The sequence below is a fragment of the Mesoplodon densirostris genome, chromosome 19 (assembly GCF_025265405.1).
Source record: "Mesoplodon densirostris isolate mMesDen1 chromosome 19, mMesDen1 primary haplotype, whole genome shotgun sequence".
NCBI lineage: Eukaryota > Metazoa > Chordata > Mammalia > Artiodactyla > Ziphiidae > Mesoplodon > Mesoplodon densirostris.
This window is the reverse complement of record NC_082679.1, coordinates 64,184,219-64,199,817: the sequence shown is the minus strand read 5'-3', so window position 1 is coordinate 64,199,817 and position 15,599 is coordinate 64,184,219. Positions and strand designations below refer to the sequence as shown.

At 52.7% G+C, this 15,599-nt stretch overlaps 1 protein-coding gene across 4 annotated transcripts in view; it reads left to right on the top strand.

Moving 5' to 3' along the window:
• Nucleotides 1–15,599, top strand: part of FBXO31 (F-box protein 31) — a 43,516-nt gene that overhangs the window by 14,630 nt on the left and 13,287 nt on the right. For 2 of the 4 annotated variants that reach the window (XM_060084538.1, XM_060084537.1), the window contains exons 2-6: nucleotides 412–483; nucleotides 3,700–3,786; nucleotides 11,446–11,522; nucleotides 14,326–14,493; nucleotides 15,113–15,187. In XM_060084538.1, the coding sequence (XP_059940521.1) occupies nucleotides 412–483; nucleotides 3,700–3,786; nucleotides 11,446–11,522; nucleotides 14,326–14,493; nucleotides 15,113–15,187 (479 nt within the window). The remainder of the gene's footprint in view (nucleotides 1–411; nucleotides 484–3,699; nucleotides 3,787–11,445; nucleotides 11,523–14,325; nucleotides 14,494–15,112; nucleotides 15,188–15,599) is intronic. The other 2 variants (XM_060084540.1, XM_060084539.1) reach the window with 2 other exon arrangements.

Genomic DNA, 15,599 nt, shown 5'->3' with positions numbered 1-15,599 from the left:
GTTGGGGGGCCTTTGTGGAACCCTGACACCAGTGATGGTCTCATTTCCAGGGGAACTCGCATTGTCTCCAGTCTCAGTTTCTGCCACACCGTGGTCATAAACCAGGATGTTTGGTTGTGGGTTTGAGCGATTAGGTTTCTAGAGCTTATCAGAATAGACATGGCAGGTTGCTAGTTCATTCGGAGTGGAGTTGCCTAAAAATAGAATCGTGGCTTCCTTGGTGAGTGAGGGTGTTGACTGAATGTGGAGAAGGCCCATGAAATCTCCACAGTGAAAGAAGGGTCAGGCTGAGAAGACAAGGCCAAGGCTGAGGCATGCCTGCTCCACACCCACCCGCATGTCTGTCTATTAATATTTCTGCTGCTTTATGACTTTTGGACTGTCATTTCCAGCAAACGTTTCTTGTTGCAGAGTACGGCGTTTGTGAAAACTTGCGGAAGCTGGAGATCACGGGCGTGTCTTGTCGAGACGTCTACGCGAAGCGTAAGTTAATCTGTCACCATCTTCTTTTAACTTGTTCCAGAAGCAGGTGCTCAGTGACATCAGCCATGGAAAATAAAAGTCCATGGCCCTCAGCCCACAGGTCTGTTCTCAGATGCCCTTTAAATTCAGTTTTGACATTGTAGAGACGGTGCTGGTAGTCACAGCACTGAAAAGGTCGGGGGCTCTCTTCTCCCTTTCGGAGTGAATCATGACCCTGATTTTGCAGTGCAGGTGGATGAAGGTGTCTTTCCTCTGGGAAACGTGGCTGCCCTGGAAACAACTCTGGTGTGCTTGGAGGTGCCAGTCTCTCTAGATCCCAGGCCCGCAGCCTGGTTGGAGACGTGGACACCAGGAGCGACTGTGACAGCTGCCAGGGCTCCTCCCCGCGACCCTGACCGCACCAGCCCGGCCCTTCCTTGGCTTGTCTCCTGCAGGCACGTTGAGTCCCCCAGCGCCCCCATTTCTCGTCCCCGCCCCTTTGCTTTTCAGAGTCCATGATGCTGGAGCCCCCGGCCCCAAGCACCTCTCTGCCGGCCCTTCCTCAGGGCCCTTTGCGTGAGGCTGTGAGGGTGTCTGTTGGCACTGACATCACCCAGGGGCAGTGGGCACACCATCCCGCAGGGAGCAGCCCGCCTGTCCCTGCCCAGCGGCGTGTGGCGTGTGTTGTTAACACTCGGGGCTGGGTAGTAAAGGACGGGGAAAGAAGGATCGTGACGGCCCACGGCTCTTTGGCCTGAGGTTGACCTGCTGACCTCGCTGAAAGGGGCCTGAAGTGTTCATGTTGACACCATCTTGGTGGATTTTGGCTTACACATTCTTTTGAACTCTGCACCAGCTCTGCACTGAACACTTAGACCAGATGGTGCTTCTTACTTAAACACCCAGAGGCTGGGGACCGGGCTCTTGCTCGGAAAAACCTGTGATTCAGGATGGAGGGACTTCCCGGGGGCCAGGCTGCTGGGTGGGAGCCAGCGTGCTGGAGGCTTCCTTCCAGTGTCAGGGGCTTGCTCGTTGGTGTCACTTGCTGTGTTCCCTCTTTTCAGTGCATTTGCTGCTCTCAGAGCCCCCCCTGGGAGACGCCTCTCCTCCTGTGTCCCGCATCCCCCGCACAGGTAGAGTGTGGACTTCTGCGGAGCATCAGCTCTGTGGGGAGACAGCCCGGGGGGGCGCAGTTGGTCCCTGAATCTGGGCTGATTTCTTCATCCCATCAGACTTCTCTCCACCTCGATCCCGTGGCCATTTGGGATGTTGGATTGGCCAGTGTTCCTGGGTTAGAATTTGCTCACGAGTGGGGAGATCTCCTGTTGGAGGCTCTCAGTTCTTCGTGGGCCTTCCCCGGCCGCCCTGGGCACGTGTGGTTCTCGGTGTTGGCGCTCGGCTGTGCCTTCGAGCCTGTCGCCCCCTCCCACCTTCTCTGGCAGCCCTGTGTGTCCCAGCCCCACTTCTGCCACCTCCCAGTATCCCCTTCTCCCCACTTGCCGAGGGGCTCGGGCTGCATCCTCACCTACCCTCAGACGCCATCCCAAGCCAGCACCCCACTCCACCCCCGTGCCTCTGTCCTTGGTCCTGAAGCCCAGGGCAGGGCTGGTCTGCGCAAGGCCTCCCGCGCCTCCTTCCCTGTGCAGCTTTGCACTTTGGTTCCTTCTCTGGCCTCTGCTTCGTGTCCCACCCACCCAAGAGAATGCGTGTCTCCAGGGGAAGTGGGTCTTGGGTCCCGATTGGTCACGTCTTGTGAAAATGTAACTCCTTCCTGTCTTGTGGTCTCAGTGGTGAGAACAGTGCCACTTTGAACCCTGCAAAGCCTGGAGTTCCAGGGGTGGAAAGGTGGTTGTGTCCCCTTCCCTCCCCTCCCACCCTCCATTCTGGGGGTGCCCCCAGGGCCCTGCTCCACTCTCGGCTCCAGTGTTGCTCCCCAGTGTCCATGTCTTAAGGCTCCCAGAGCAGAGAACCCAGGAGGCCCCCCTCGCTATGGGTGTCGTGTCCAAGTCAGAGGCACACTCCCCACAGGAGTCCCTGTGAGCGCACAGAAGCGAGAGGTTCCTGGCTTTTGGGACGGTCAGCTGTTTCCATGAGGATCTAATATGAGAAGTCCTTATCATCTCACTGCTTTTTGAGTTTGTTAGGCCATTTGATGATATCATCTCAAAGCAACTTGAGTTCTGTTTAAGAGTTGTAAGCCCTCAAAATACTCCTGGAGGGAGGCAGGTGCTCATACCTGCTAGGTGTTGGGGGCTGAAGCACCCAGAGGAGAACACGTGTGAGAATGAAGGCCCCCACAGAGCTCATCTCAGCTGTGGGCGGAGGGGTTGCCCGGGCCTTGGGGGCATCTGTCCTGTGGAGGGGACGTCTGGACACAGATGGATGGGCCGGTGAGTAGGAGACGGGGAGGTCCAGGTGGGCCAGGGAGAGGGGACAAGGGCCACGATGAGGTCACAGGCAAAGGAGGACATCTGGAGACTTCTTTGACTGCTGGTTTTCAACCCCTTGAACATGGTTGCCAAATCCAGAGACTGATTCATATTATCTGTTATCAGCGCCCCAGAGCGTTTGATCTGCCCCGGCCAAAGCGAGCTTCAGTTTTCATTCTCACAGTGCAGGAACTGTGTTTTTGTGAATTTGCTTTGAAGGCGTTATCCAGGAGAAAATCACTTAGCTTCTGGAATAGGTGGTAGAAGACAGTCGCCCCTAGTTCCTAATTAGATGGTAGAGTCAGCTACCTCAATCCAGGGGTGAAGGGGTCTGATTGAGTTAGGAGGCTGGCAAACACCGTCCTTTGTCAAAAACAAAACACACACGTGCAGCAGGTGAAGGACAGTGCCAGGTGTGCAGCGGGCAAGCTGGGGATCCTAGTTGGAGCACAGGGTTCCCTATACAGTCACCCCAAATATCTGTGAGCTGCGACCTCTGCCCTCCCACCTCGGTGAGCCCCGCTGATAGTGGTGGGTGATGGGGAGAGAGCCCGGAGGGGGTCCCGAGCGGGCCTGCCATCATGAGTTCCTGGTGTGGATCACTGACTGACAGGGACACCTGTCACCACAATTCCTTCTGGCCAGGCCTGCCTCCTTGGCAACCGCTTGCCTCCCAAGGTTCTGGGGGTCGAGGATGTAGGGAAGCGTGTGATGTCGGTGAGGGACAGGTGTTGGGTCCTGTGAAAATGGTTTCTACAGTCGAGGAGGCAGAACCGTCTTCAGCCCTTTCCCTGCTGTGTCTGTTCAGGTATAAACCCTCGTGTGAAGTCGGGCCGTTTCATGAAAATTCTTCCCGATTACGAGCACATGGAATACAGAGATGTTTACACCTGCCGTACGTATCTCCTGCTGGCTTCCGCTTTTGTGGGCGAGCAAGACCGAGAAGCTGCATGGATAGGGCCTCTCACTGACAGCACGAGACAGCTTTGGTCCCGAGAGCGAGCTGACCTCCTTGGCTTTTGCTGGTTTTCACTTTGCTGCAGCATCCTCCGTGGCTTGGCACAACCAGGGTCACTCTCAAGCGGCGACTCCAGGGCAGCTGCACAGACGGGCTGGGTGTCCGCGGCAGCTTTGGGTTTTGGGGTTGTGCCAAGCAGGATCACCACGTTGCTGTGCATTTTAGCATTTATCGCTTCTTGAGGCAGAGTAGAAGCCTCAAAACCTCTCTATTCCAGAATGGAACGCAAGCATTCACATCTAGGCTTTATTAGTCAATCACGTTTTCACAGCATTTGTCAATTCAAAAAGTTTACATACACACACACAACAGAAGTGTGTAGAAACAGTTGATTATTTAGGTCCTAATTCCTCCTTTGATTGGCATTACTTGAGCTCTGGAAATTTTCTAAGCCACGTTCCATAGGTGATGAATGCTGTCCCTGCCTTTTTTGTTTCTGTTTTTTTTTGCGGTACGCGGGCCCCTCACTGCTGCGGCCTCTCCCATTGCAGAGCACAGGCTCCGGACGCGCAGGCTCAGCGGCCATGGCTCACGGGCCCAGCCGCTCCGCGGCATGTGGGATCCTCCCGGACCGGGGCACGAACCCACGTCCCCTGCATCGGCAGGCGGACTCTCATCCACTGCGCCACCAGGGAAGCCCGCTGTCCCTGCCTTTTGTTGGGTTGAGCCGAGATGCACTGAAAGCTGTTTTTTTTTTCCTTTAAGTTATTAATTTTATTTACTTATTTTTGGCTGTGTTGGGTCTTCGTTGCTGCGCACGGGCTTTCTCTAGTTGCAGCAAGCAGGGGCTGCTCTTCATTGCAGTGCGCGGGCTTCTCATTGCGGTGGCTTCTCTTGTTGTGGAACACGGGCTCTAGGTGTGCAGCTTCAGTAGTTGCGGCACGTGGGCTCAGTAGTTGCAGCCTGCGGGCTCTAGGGTGCACAGGCTTCAGTTGTTGTGGCTCTTGGGCTTAGTTGCTCTGCAGCATGTGGGATCTTCCCGGACCAGGGATCAAACCTGTGTCCCCTGTGTTGGCAGGTGGATTGTTAACCACTGAGCCACCAGGGAAGTCCTGAAAGCTGTTTTTACGTTTCGAGAAGCACAGGGACACCCCTTCTGCTCTTTACTCCACCCCTCTGAGTGCTCCTCATGTCAGCATTGCCACCGTGGAGCAGACCCACTCCTGGGTCTTAGAGGTGCACGGTTTCGGGCCTTCCCTGGTGGTCCAGCGGTTAAGACTTCGCCTTCCAATGCAGGGGCTTGGGTTCAATCCCTGGTCAAGGAGCTAAGATCCCACATGCCTAGCGGCCAAAAAAACCGAAACATAAAGCGGAAGCAATATTGTAAGAAAGTCAATAAAGACTTTAAAACTGGTCCACATCAAAAAAGATCTTTTTAAAAAAAAAGAAGTGCCCAGTTTCTAACAAAACCTACTCAGAGTAGAGGGAATAGAGTCATTTGTGGATTTTCTCCTAACCCCCATCAGACTCCAGCCACCTAGCTGCCATGTGCTGGCTGGCCCCGTTTTACTCAGGGGGTTATCCTGGGGTCCAGACAGGGCTGCCCGGGTGTGGGCAGCATGCTTTGGGGTGGTGTCTGGGCTAACAAACCCACCTTGTGTGTCACCCAGGCCCCAGGGGGATGGGTGTGGGAGCCATCACCACAGGTCTGGGGCTGGGCCGGCTGGCTATGAGGACACGAGTTCTGTTCTTTTCCCTGCCATCTCGGCAGTAGGCTCTCTAGAACATTTTGTCACGGACTGCGCTGCTCTCTCTGCTTAGCAGTCAGTGAGTCCCGGAGCCTTCTCCAGCCCCACGGGAGAGACGGTGACGTAGTGGGTATTGATGAGAACAGCGGATCAATGACACTGGCTGTGCTGACGGGAACTGGGTGCCGGGGGATTTTCGATACAAGCAGACAAGCACTTAGAGGTCCATTATGTCACACCGCTGTCACAGGCTTCTTGTGGAACAACAGCCTATCTGGAACTTAATACCATAGGGCTAATGTGGAATTCTGACCCACCTCTGGCGGTGGCTGGGACCTAGGAAGCACCTAGAGTTGTTTGGGGGGGTGTTCTTTTTGCCCCCAAGCAGTGGGCAGAAACTCCTGCAGCTGATGAGGACAAGTTCTACGTCCAGACTTTCTACCATGCTTCTAGGAGACCATGTCCAGAGTGTCTGGACTAGAGCCACATACCGAGATGCCCCCCAGTTGCTTGTAGCTGTATTGCAGACTTGTTTTAACTGGGGACTACTGTCCCATTGAGGTGTGAGTGTAGTTATAAAAATACAGTAGAAGACCTGAAAGATCTAGAAAACATAATGAAAATAACCAGTTGTCAGCATTGGTTGCCTTTCTCTGTGGACTGGTCTGTTACCTGGATGGTCTCCTAAAACATCAGTGAAAAACTTACATGCATGAACAAAAAACCAGTTTCAACTGAATTTGAAACCTCTGTATGCCCAGGTGTTCTGTGTTTCAGTGTCCTAGTGTGTCCTAACCGAGGGCAGCTTGGAATTCATCCTCTGACACTCGCCAAAGCTCCAGAGACGTGTGCTGTGATGACTGGCTTGTAAGGAACGAGGCCCTGGGGCTGTTCCTCATCCACTTGTGCTCTTCCTAGAGCCGTGGGGCCTCGTGTCCCCTGGTCCCCTGAAGTCCTCTGGGCCACGTTCCCTTGGACCCAAGAGATGATGTCTCCCCACAGCCTTGTGGCCCAGATCAGCTGCTCTTGATGTGTGTATGTAGCTTCCTGATGGTCTTGATAATCCATGTCTGTAAGGCGTCGGGAGTGTCCTAGGGGATTGCCTTTACGACGGGTCTAACATGTGTCTGTGTGTGCTAATCGATGGTGACTGTCTGAGTGCACTTTGAACTTAAAAATAACGTCATGTACCTGTAGGGCTCTGGGTTTTGAGGTTCACACCCAGCATCTGGGCAGTGCTTCAGATTGCTCGAGTAGATACGAGGAATTTGGTGGAAACCCGCCCCCTCCACTGGTGAGGAGATGGACAGACCACTTTTAATCCTCAGGTGCAGATAACACAGGGTAGAGTCTTTGGAGGGGAAGGCCCCTCCAAAGTCCAGTCTGCCAAGTGGAGCGAAGAACACATTGCAGGATGGTTACTGAGGAAGGAAGGAGACCATTGGTAAGAATAAAACAGAAGGGTGCTCCTGGAAAGGGCAGTGGGGCACCAACGGTATCTATGTCTGAGAGAGGAGAGACCCCCTGCTGATTACGTGTCTATGGAATGTTTCCCCTGATTTTGTTCTGTGTATTGATTTTGTATCTTGCAATGTTACTGAATTCTCTTATTAGCTCTAATAGCTTTTTGGTGGTGTCCTTAGGATTTTCTATATATAGTATCATGTCATCTGCATATAGTGACTGTATTACTTCTTCTTTTTCAATTTGAATACCTTTTATTTCTTTTTCTTGCCTAATTGCTCTGGCTAGGACTTCCAATCCTACATTGACTGAAAGTGGGGAGAGTGGTCATCCTTGTCTTTCGAAAGATTTCAGCTTTTCATTTTGAGTGTGATACTGGCTGTAGGTTTGTCATACATGGCCTTTACTGTGTTGAGGTACATTCTCTCCATACCCATTTATCATAAATGGATGTTGAATTTTGTCAAAAGCCTTTTCTGCATATATTGAGATGATCATGTGATTTTTTAGCCTTCATTTTGTAAATGTGGTGTAGTACATTGATTGATTTGTAGATGTTGCACCATCCTTGCATCCCTGGGATAAATCCCACTTGATCATGGTTTATGATCCATTTTTGTTTGCTGATATTTTGTTGAGGATTTTTGCATCTATGTTCATTAGGAATATTGGCCTGTAATTTTTTTTTATCGTGCTGTCTGTGTCTGGTTTTAGTATCAGGGTAATGCCGGCCTCATAGAATGAGTTTGGAAGTGTTCCCTCCTCTGATTTTATTCTAATTACCAAAAGCTCCTAGCAAGTGGCAGGAGATACCATTAGTTGCATGTATGATTTTCCTTTGGGCAAGAAACCTCAGTTCTGCAGTGACAGATGTGGTGATTCAAGAATGATGTTATGGCCTTGCTGGGTGGTGGGCCACTGTCCCCAGTGTGGTGGGCAATGGCAGCTGCTGGTAGGACAGCAGGGAAGCGACTGCTCAGTATCAGAGCATGCTATGCAAGGAAAGCTGGATCTTTTGGGTTGGGTGTTGTCCAGTGTATCGGAGTTTCCCACTTGGCTTGTTAAGTGACCCTTCCTGTTGGCAGATGAGAACCCTGACTAGGACTCTTTTCCTGTTAGCTCCTGAGCTGAGCCATCCCTTAGCCATCTTGGACCATTGTTCCTATTTTGGGGAGTAGGAGGGTTGCGTTAGAGTCAGGGATGGTTTTCTGAACACAGCCATGCTGACCTCGGGGATCAATGGTTGGAAGAGTCTCTGAGCTGGTGTTCATTCTGGAAGGCCCACGTCCCGCTTCGTGGGGCTGAGAGCAGGAGTGGTGTTGTTATTCTGACAAGAGTTTAAGTGTGCTTCTCTGGTGTTTGGGTCCCCTTGTCCACGAATGCCTGCCTTCTGTGGTCTCCTGAGAGCTGGGTCCTTTGAGCACACCTGTCTCTGACAGGAAAGCACCCGAAGGGTCTGACCCAGTCCACTTGCTGTCTTAGGTCCCAAGCCCGCCGTCTGCACCTGAGCCGGTGTCACTGGGACTTAATCCCATTTACTCTCCTTCATGGTCAGTGGTTGTTTGGAAACAGCGTCGGGAGGGCTTGTTGAGCTGGAATCTTCTTCCAGGCGAGGAGCCCTGGGGTGTGGTCAGCGCCTGGGCCAGGAGGTGCTGTGGGTTCTGTCTTAAGCCTGCAGGCCCCTTGTGTGCCCTAGGCAGGGTCCGGGTGCGGGTCAGAGGAGTGCACAGGGGCCGGTGCCTGAGCTCATCGTGCTCCGTACCTCCTGTGGTGGTGACGCCTTAGAGCTGCCCTGTCCAGCAGGCCCCGGGCACACAAGGTCGCCGTGTGGACAGGCTGCCCTCCCACTCCTGACACCTAGAGTTTCGTGTGACTCAAGTGGACTCCTTCTGTCTGAGTGCTCTCTGGACTTGCTGAGTCTTTCAGGTCACTTCTGCCGGACCAACTCTGAGACTTCTTAAAGAACACGTTATAAAACACAGGTGTTGCGTGGCCTTAGGAAATCCTGTGCCTCACAGTCCACCTGATGGCGTTGGTCTCTGACTTCCCCTCGGATTGTCCTGGGTGGGCCCAGGCTGGGCGAGCCAGCGTCGTGTCAGTGGGAGCAAGGGGCACACCCGAGTCTTCTAATGGGCACAGAGCTTAAAATCCAGAGACAGTTGCTGCTCTAAGCACACATGGGAGGCTGAACTTTTATTTCAAAGAGATGTTGCTTTTAAATCAAAACAAGGAACTCCCCTTTGGGAATTGCTGAGTCTGTGGCATATTCTTTGAACAGTCTTTCCAGGGGCTTCGAGATCAGATTGATTGATCTTGGAAAGAACCAGACGTTGCCAGCAGTCAAGTTGGGAGATGAGGGGAGGGGAGACAAGAGAAGACCATGCTATAGGGGCCCATTTAATTTTTTCTCCACTATTTTATCGTGAAATTTTAAAAACACACAGAAAAGTAGAAAGAATTGTGCAGTGAACACCCCTTTACCCGATTCCATAGCACCCTGCTCCACTTCACTCCCACACACCCATCCATCTGTCCATCTGTCCATCCTGTTCTGCGATACATTTCAAGGTAACTGGCAGCCATCAGTCAATTTCACCCCTAAACACCTGAGTGTGTGTTGCACTGTCTGAGTTCAGTATTTGTTTATGGCTCCTGACCCTGCTTATTATTGCTTGTTTAACAAACACAAAACCCATCAAGGTATGGCCATAAAATAACCACTGACTTTAATGTGTGTCTTGTAAACCAACTCAGAGGATTGCACTGGGCATGAGTGGCAGGCGCCCTGCAGACCATCAAGGCTCCTTTAGAGAAGTGTGTCTTTAGGCTGAAACCTTGGGGAACAGTTGGTATTTTCCCACCAGCCGTCTGAATGCCTTGCAGGCTTGGGATGGTTCTGGCCTCACATTCCTCTTCTCTGTACCTCAGACCAAGTGGTGGCTAGAGAACTGCTGTCTGGGCTCAGGTCCCTCTGGGCCCTGCTGCTTGGTCTTCCTTCCTGAAGTCTGTTGTGATGATGCAGCTCCAGCACTTGGAGACCGTCCATGGCTCCCACTATTAGGCAGGGTTTTCAGACACAGAACCAATTTCTTCATATATAAAGAGATTATTATAAGGAATTACATCACACAGCTGTGGAGGCTGACAAGTCCCAGGATCTCCAGTCAGCAGGCTGGAGACCCACAGGAGCTGATGGGGTAGTTCCAGTCCAAAATCCGGCAGCCTCCAGACCCAGGAAGAGCCCATGTTTCAGTTCGAATCCAGAGGCTGGAAAAGACCAATGTCCCAACTCAATGCAGTCAGGCAGGAGAAAATTCCCCTGTATTTGTGGGAGGGTTAGCCTTTTTGTCCTCTTCAGGAAGAGCCCATGATTTAGTTAGATTTCAAAGTTAGAAAAGACTGATATCCCAGCCTGCAGCCAGGCAGCAGGAGCATCTCTTTACTGGTGGGAGCACCAGCCTTCTTCTACTCGGGTCTTCAACTGATTGGACAAGGCCCACCACACTAGGGGGGGCAATCTGCTTTCTCTGTCCACAGATTTAAATGTTACTCTCATCTGGGAACACAGACATACCAGAATAATGTTTGATTAAGAATGTCTGGTCCCCCCATGGCCAAGTCCAGTTGACATATAAACTTTACCACCACACACTGGCTGCAGAGAGACCCCAGACCCTGAAGCTGGCAGGCAGGGCCCTGCATGAGCTGGTTGTCTTCTTTGTGCAGTTTGCTCATTCTTTCACTTGTTCACTGTTCACTCAACAAATACACATGCAGAGGAAATGGAAGCAAAGGACTCTTCCCCAGGGCATTTACTGTGCTGGCCATGGCTGTGCAGTGGGGTCTCAGGTCGGCATCAGGTGCCCTTTTCTCCCGTTGCCGTCAGTGAATATACATGCACTGCTTTTGAAATAAGGGGGAAGGTGTGTGTTTGTGTGTGTGTGTGTGTGTGTTTAAAAGAAAGACAGATGACCCAATTAAATCTTACTCTACAGCCCCATGATGTTTTGGACTCTGCCCCTGGTAAAGAATCCCACATCTCCTCCGTTGTGTAGACTGATGGGAGGGGAGGTTCATTGCTTCACAAGGGCGCCCACTGCACGTTCTTCAAGGCAGCAGTTCCTTGTCATTGGAGCTGATACGCAGAGGCTGGGTTTCAAAATGACCCAGTTGTCTGTTACATTTTTACTCTTAGAATGATTTAGACACTTGTAAGATTTGCTTGAATCCACATTTGTTTGCAAGGCTCTGTTATGAGCCTTCGTGAGGGATTTCTTCACACGTCCCTCCTCCTCTTTCTCACGCCCTTTCCTCCAATTATTGACTGTAAAGTGAAGATCAGCTGGCTCTACAATGAAGTCCTGTCCTCTCTCTCTCCCTGTAGTGCTTCACCGATACAGACACATTCTGGGACTGTGGCAGCCGGATATCGGGCCGTATGGAGGACTGCTGAATGTGGTGGTAAGTCCCAGAGCGTCGGGCCTGCGTTCTTGCGGATGGGACTGTGTTCTCCCTCCAAGGGGCAGGCCAGTCGTTCACAAAGGCTCATTGGGCCAGATTTTATTTTCTAAACGAGCAGAGATTCATTTTAAGTAGCTCTTGGCTTCTGCCACACCCACGAACTTCGTGATGACGGGATGCCTTCCCCGGTCCCTGCCTCTTGGACACTGAGGGCCATCGGCCTTCACACCTCCAGGACACTCCAGTGTTGGTTTGTGCACTGGTTCATTGCCCTAAATCGGGTCTGCAGGCTAAAAGAAAAGGAGACCGTGTGGGGCCCTTGGAGGCTGGCCCTAGACAGAAAGCCCATGCCAGGCCTGCTCCACCCAGTTACCAAGTGGCACAGGCTTGGTGTCATGGCACGTGTCTGTCCCTTCTCTTCAGGCTTGCCCCCTGAGGTCTACAAGCAGCATTTTAACTTTACTTTATTCAGTCTTTATAGCTGGTCTCAGCAGGAGGGGCTGTTTGATACAAGCTCCTTGGTCGTAGCCAGGAGAAGAGTCTTCTGGTTTCAATTTTTATATGCTTCTTGGTCACTTGCTTAGAAGCATATAATAGCTGCTCATTTTGGGGTCCATTTGAGAAACTCAGATCTGACTTTTCTTGGGCTTAACTGCTGTCAGTGTCTAGCAGGATACAGCCCTCGCCGGTGCTCTTGCCAGGCACGAGTGGTGCCTCTGGGACAGAAGCCGGGACCTGAGTGGGGCCATTGTACTTGCTGAGCTCTGGGCAGGGGCCTGGCCTCGATGTTGCCGCAGCTGATGATGCAGGGAAAACACAGCCAGGTGCCCTTTGGCCGGCGCTGCACACGCGCTCGGCAGGCCAGAAGCCAAGTCCAGTGGACTGGCCGCAGCTCGTGTCACGGCTAGTGGGTCTGCCTCTCTGTGGCCTTTGGGGCCCCCAGGGAGCCTCATTGTGGCTTCCCCCGAGCCTGGTTCACGTAGACCACGGGGTGACTGGTTACTTCGTCACTCTGTATTTTGCTCACCAGGTGGGATTTGGGCAGGGATAAATATTGCTTCATATTCTTTATAATTTGGTGGAAACATCTGTTAAGAAACTTGCTTTACATTTGTTCTGTTTAATATCACTGGAGAAGCCTTGCTTTTAGAACATTCTCACAGGGGCCAAGACAGACAGCTCCCAGCGTGGGCAGGTTCTTTCCTTTCTTTTAGTCGGGGAGGGTGATAATTGTTTGTCTTACTGGCAGTGAGTAATAGAGTTTAAAAAAAAAAAAAGCCTTCTGAAAGCAGGGGATAATTAGGGGAAAACAGAGCCCATGACAGAACACCACCAATTGGCTATTGTCTCAGACGGTAAGCGATTAAGTTCTCTCCTCTGTCGCTAGAGCTGGAAGCTGTGGACCCAGGCTGCCCCAGGAAGGCAGGAGCAACTGCTGGGGCATCCCAAGTGGGCTCCAGAGGCCACCCCCTCCCCTCCACTGAGAATGTGCCTGGAGATTGCCCCCTCCTTTAACCTGATCACCACTTCTATCATTTGCCATTTTGAACACATACAAGGGTAGTGGGAATGGCAGGGTGAACGCCCACAGACGCCCACCTCCTGGACTCAGAGGTTGGCCGTAGTGCGCCAGGTTCACGGTATCTGTCTCTGCCCTTTTGCCTTTTCTTTTCAGTACTTTTTTTTTTTTTTTTTTTTTTGCGGTACACGGGCCTCTCACTGTTGTGGCTTCTCCCGTTGCGGAGCACAGGCTCCGGATGCGCAGGCTCAGCGGCCATGGCTCACGGGCCCAGTCGCTCCACGGCATGTGGGATCCTCCCGGACTGGGGCACGAACCAGTGTCCCCTGCATTGGCAGACGGACTCTCAACCACTGCGCCACCAGGGAAGCCCCTCTTTTCAGTACTTTAAAGCAAATCCCAGGCCCGTGTCAGTTCATGTTTGTACTTCAGTGTGGATCTCTAACCACGTGGGTATTTCCCACGTTCCCACACATGTGAGGTCCTGACCACACCTCACAGCAGTGGTAGTAATTCCTGGATTACGTGAGACCCAGTCCACGCTTGAGGCTCCCTGACCGTCTCAGAACTGCCTTCGACAGCTGGCTTGTTCACATGAGGATCTAACCAGGCCCTCGTGCTGCCTGGTTTGTTTTGCCTCCTGAGTCTCTTCTGCGGAAAGCAGCACCCCCGTATTCCTCTGGTCAGTTGCCCTATTGGGTGTCGCACTTTCTGGATCATTCCTGCTTCTTTCTTATGTCTTTTAGCTTGTGCTCCCGGCACCTACCCACCCCCACTTCATAGCTGGAAGTTCTCTCTAAAAGGTTTGCTCGGATTTGGGGCTAACCACTATATTTTCTATTAAAACATTTAGTTACTTTTTCAGCTTTATTTAAGTATAATTGACAAAACTGTAAGATATATAAAACGTACCTTGTGGTGATCTGATTTGATGTACAAGTACACACCGTGGAAGGATTCTCCCGTCTAGTTAATTGACGTACCCATCACCTCACATTTTAATTTTTTTTGAGGGGTAGGGTGAGCACTGAGTTCTATTTCTTAGTAGATTTCAGTGGTATAGCAGTGTTATCAACTTTAGTCACCATGTTTCATGTTGCATAAACCACTTTTCGATTAACACACACTGGTGGGCGGGGCCGTGCTCGTCCTGCTGCGCTAGATGGGACCCCAAGGTCCCCGCAGGACCAGAGTGTGGAGACGGGAATGGTCCTCGTGGTGATCTGGGGGGTGCGGATGCTGAGCCTCCGCCTCCCCCTCACCCGTGTGTGGACCTCTGCACAGGTGGATGGCTTGTTCATCATTGGCTGGATGTACCTGCCTCCCCACGACCCTCATGTGGACGACCCGATGCGGTTCAAGCCCTTGTTCCGAATCCACCTGATGGAGAGGAAGTCGGCCACGGTGGAGTGCATGTACGGCCACAGGGGGCCCCACAATGGCCACGTCCAGGTGAGCACGCGGGGCAGCGTGTGCAGGTAAGGGGCTGGGTCTCCTCACTTCCTCCCGGGCCTGCTGCCAGCTGTTTGCCAGGGTCTTCCCAGCTGTGCACCGCGCCCATGCTGGTCAGCAGGAACGGGAAGTGGGCCCTGGTCCGGCCCTTCTGTGCGCTGTTTATGCCGCTGTTGCTCCTCAGGGATTCACTTGCCGGAGCCTCCCCTGATTCTGCCTCTGGTTAGAACCAGTTGTCTTTCCAAGCGAGATTCCTCACTGTTCCTTTTTCTCCTCTTCGCAAGGGCATCAGCTTGGAACCAGACGTTCTGCTCTCGGATGTGGGCCTGGCAGGTGGCCAGCCTGAGAGCAAGCCTGTTCTCTGTCTCAGTAGGAGAGCGCCAGCCCCTTTGTGCTGCTCTCGGACGCCCCGGGGGACAGCGACGCCTGGCCCCCTGGGAGGGAAGCGTGTGCTCAGGGGGGTTCCAACCTTCCTTCTTAGACCAGCCGCGATCTGGCGGCCTCTTGGGCTCCTGTAGATGAGTGGGATGCATGGGTGCAGGAGGGACTGGTGCACGCCTGCTCTGGTGGGGGTCAGGGGCTGACTCGTTACCCTTTCTCCTTGTTGTGGACCCTCAAGATTGTGAAGAAGGACGAGTTCTCCACCAAGTGCAACCAGACGGACCACCACAGGATGTCTGGTGGGAGGCAGGAGGTGAGGCTGGACCCTCCTGTCCTGCGGGACAGCCGAGAGGGTGGGTGGTTTGAAGGGAGGGCCACCTCCCGGGCTCATGCTGGTGCTGTGGGCGTGTGTGCTGGGCCCAGCTTCTGAGTCCCCACCACCCCCAGGATGAACGGGCCGAGTAGAAATAGTTCTCTACCTGGTTCTCTGTTGCCCCTTTGACAAGAGGCCCGTGGGCGGTGGGGTCTCTTCCTGGATGTGAATTGCAGGGAGACCAGAGGCCTTTATTGGCGTGAATCCCGTGGTGGAGGTTCCCAGGTCACAGCCATGTGGTGGGTGAGCCTGCGTGAGTGTCTTCGGATTTCCTTTCCACACGAATGATCTCACATCGCCTTTGAGTGTTAGTTACACCACCATCTTGAAGCAGTCTTAGGAAAACCTCGGA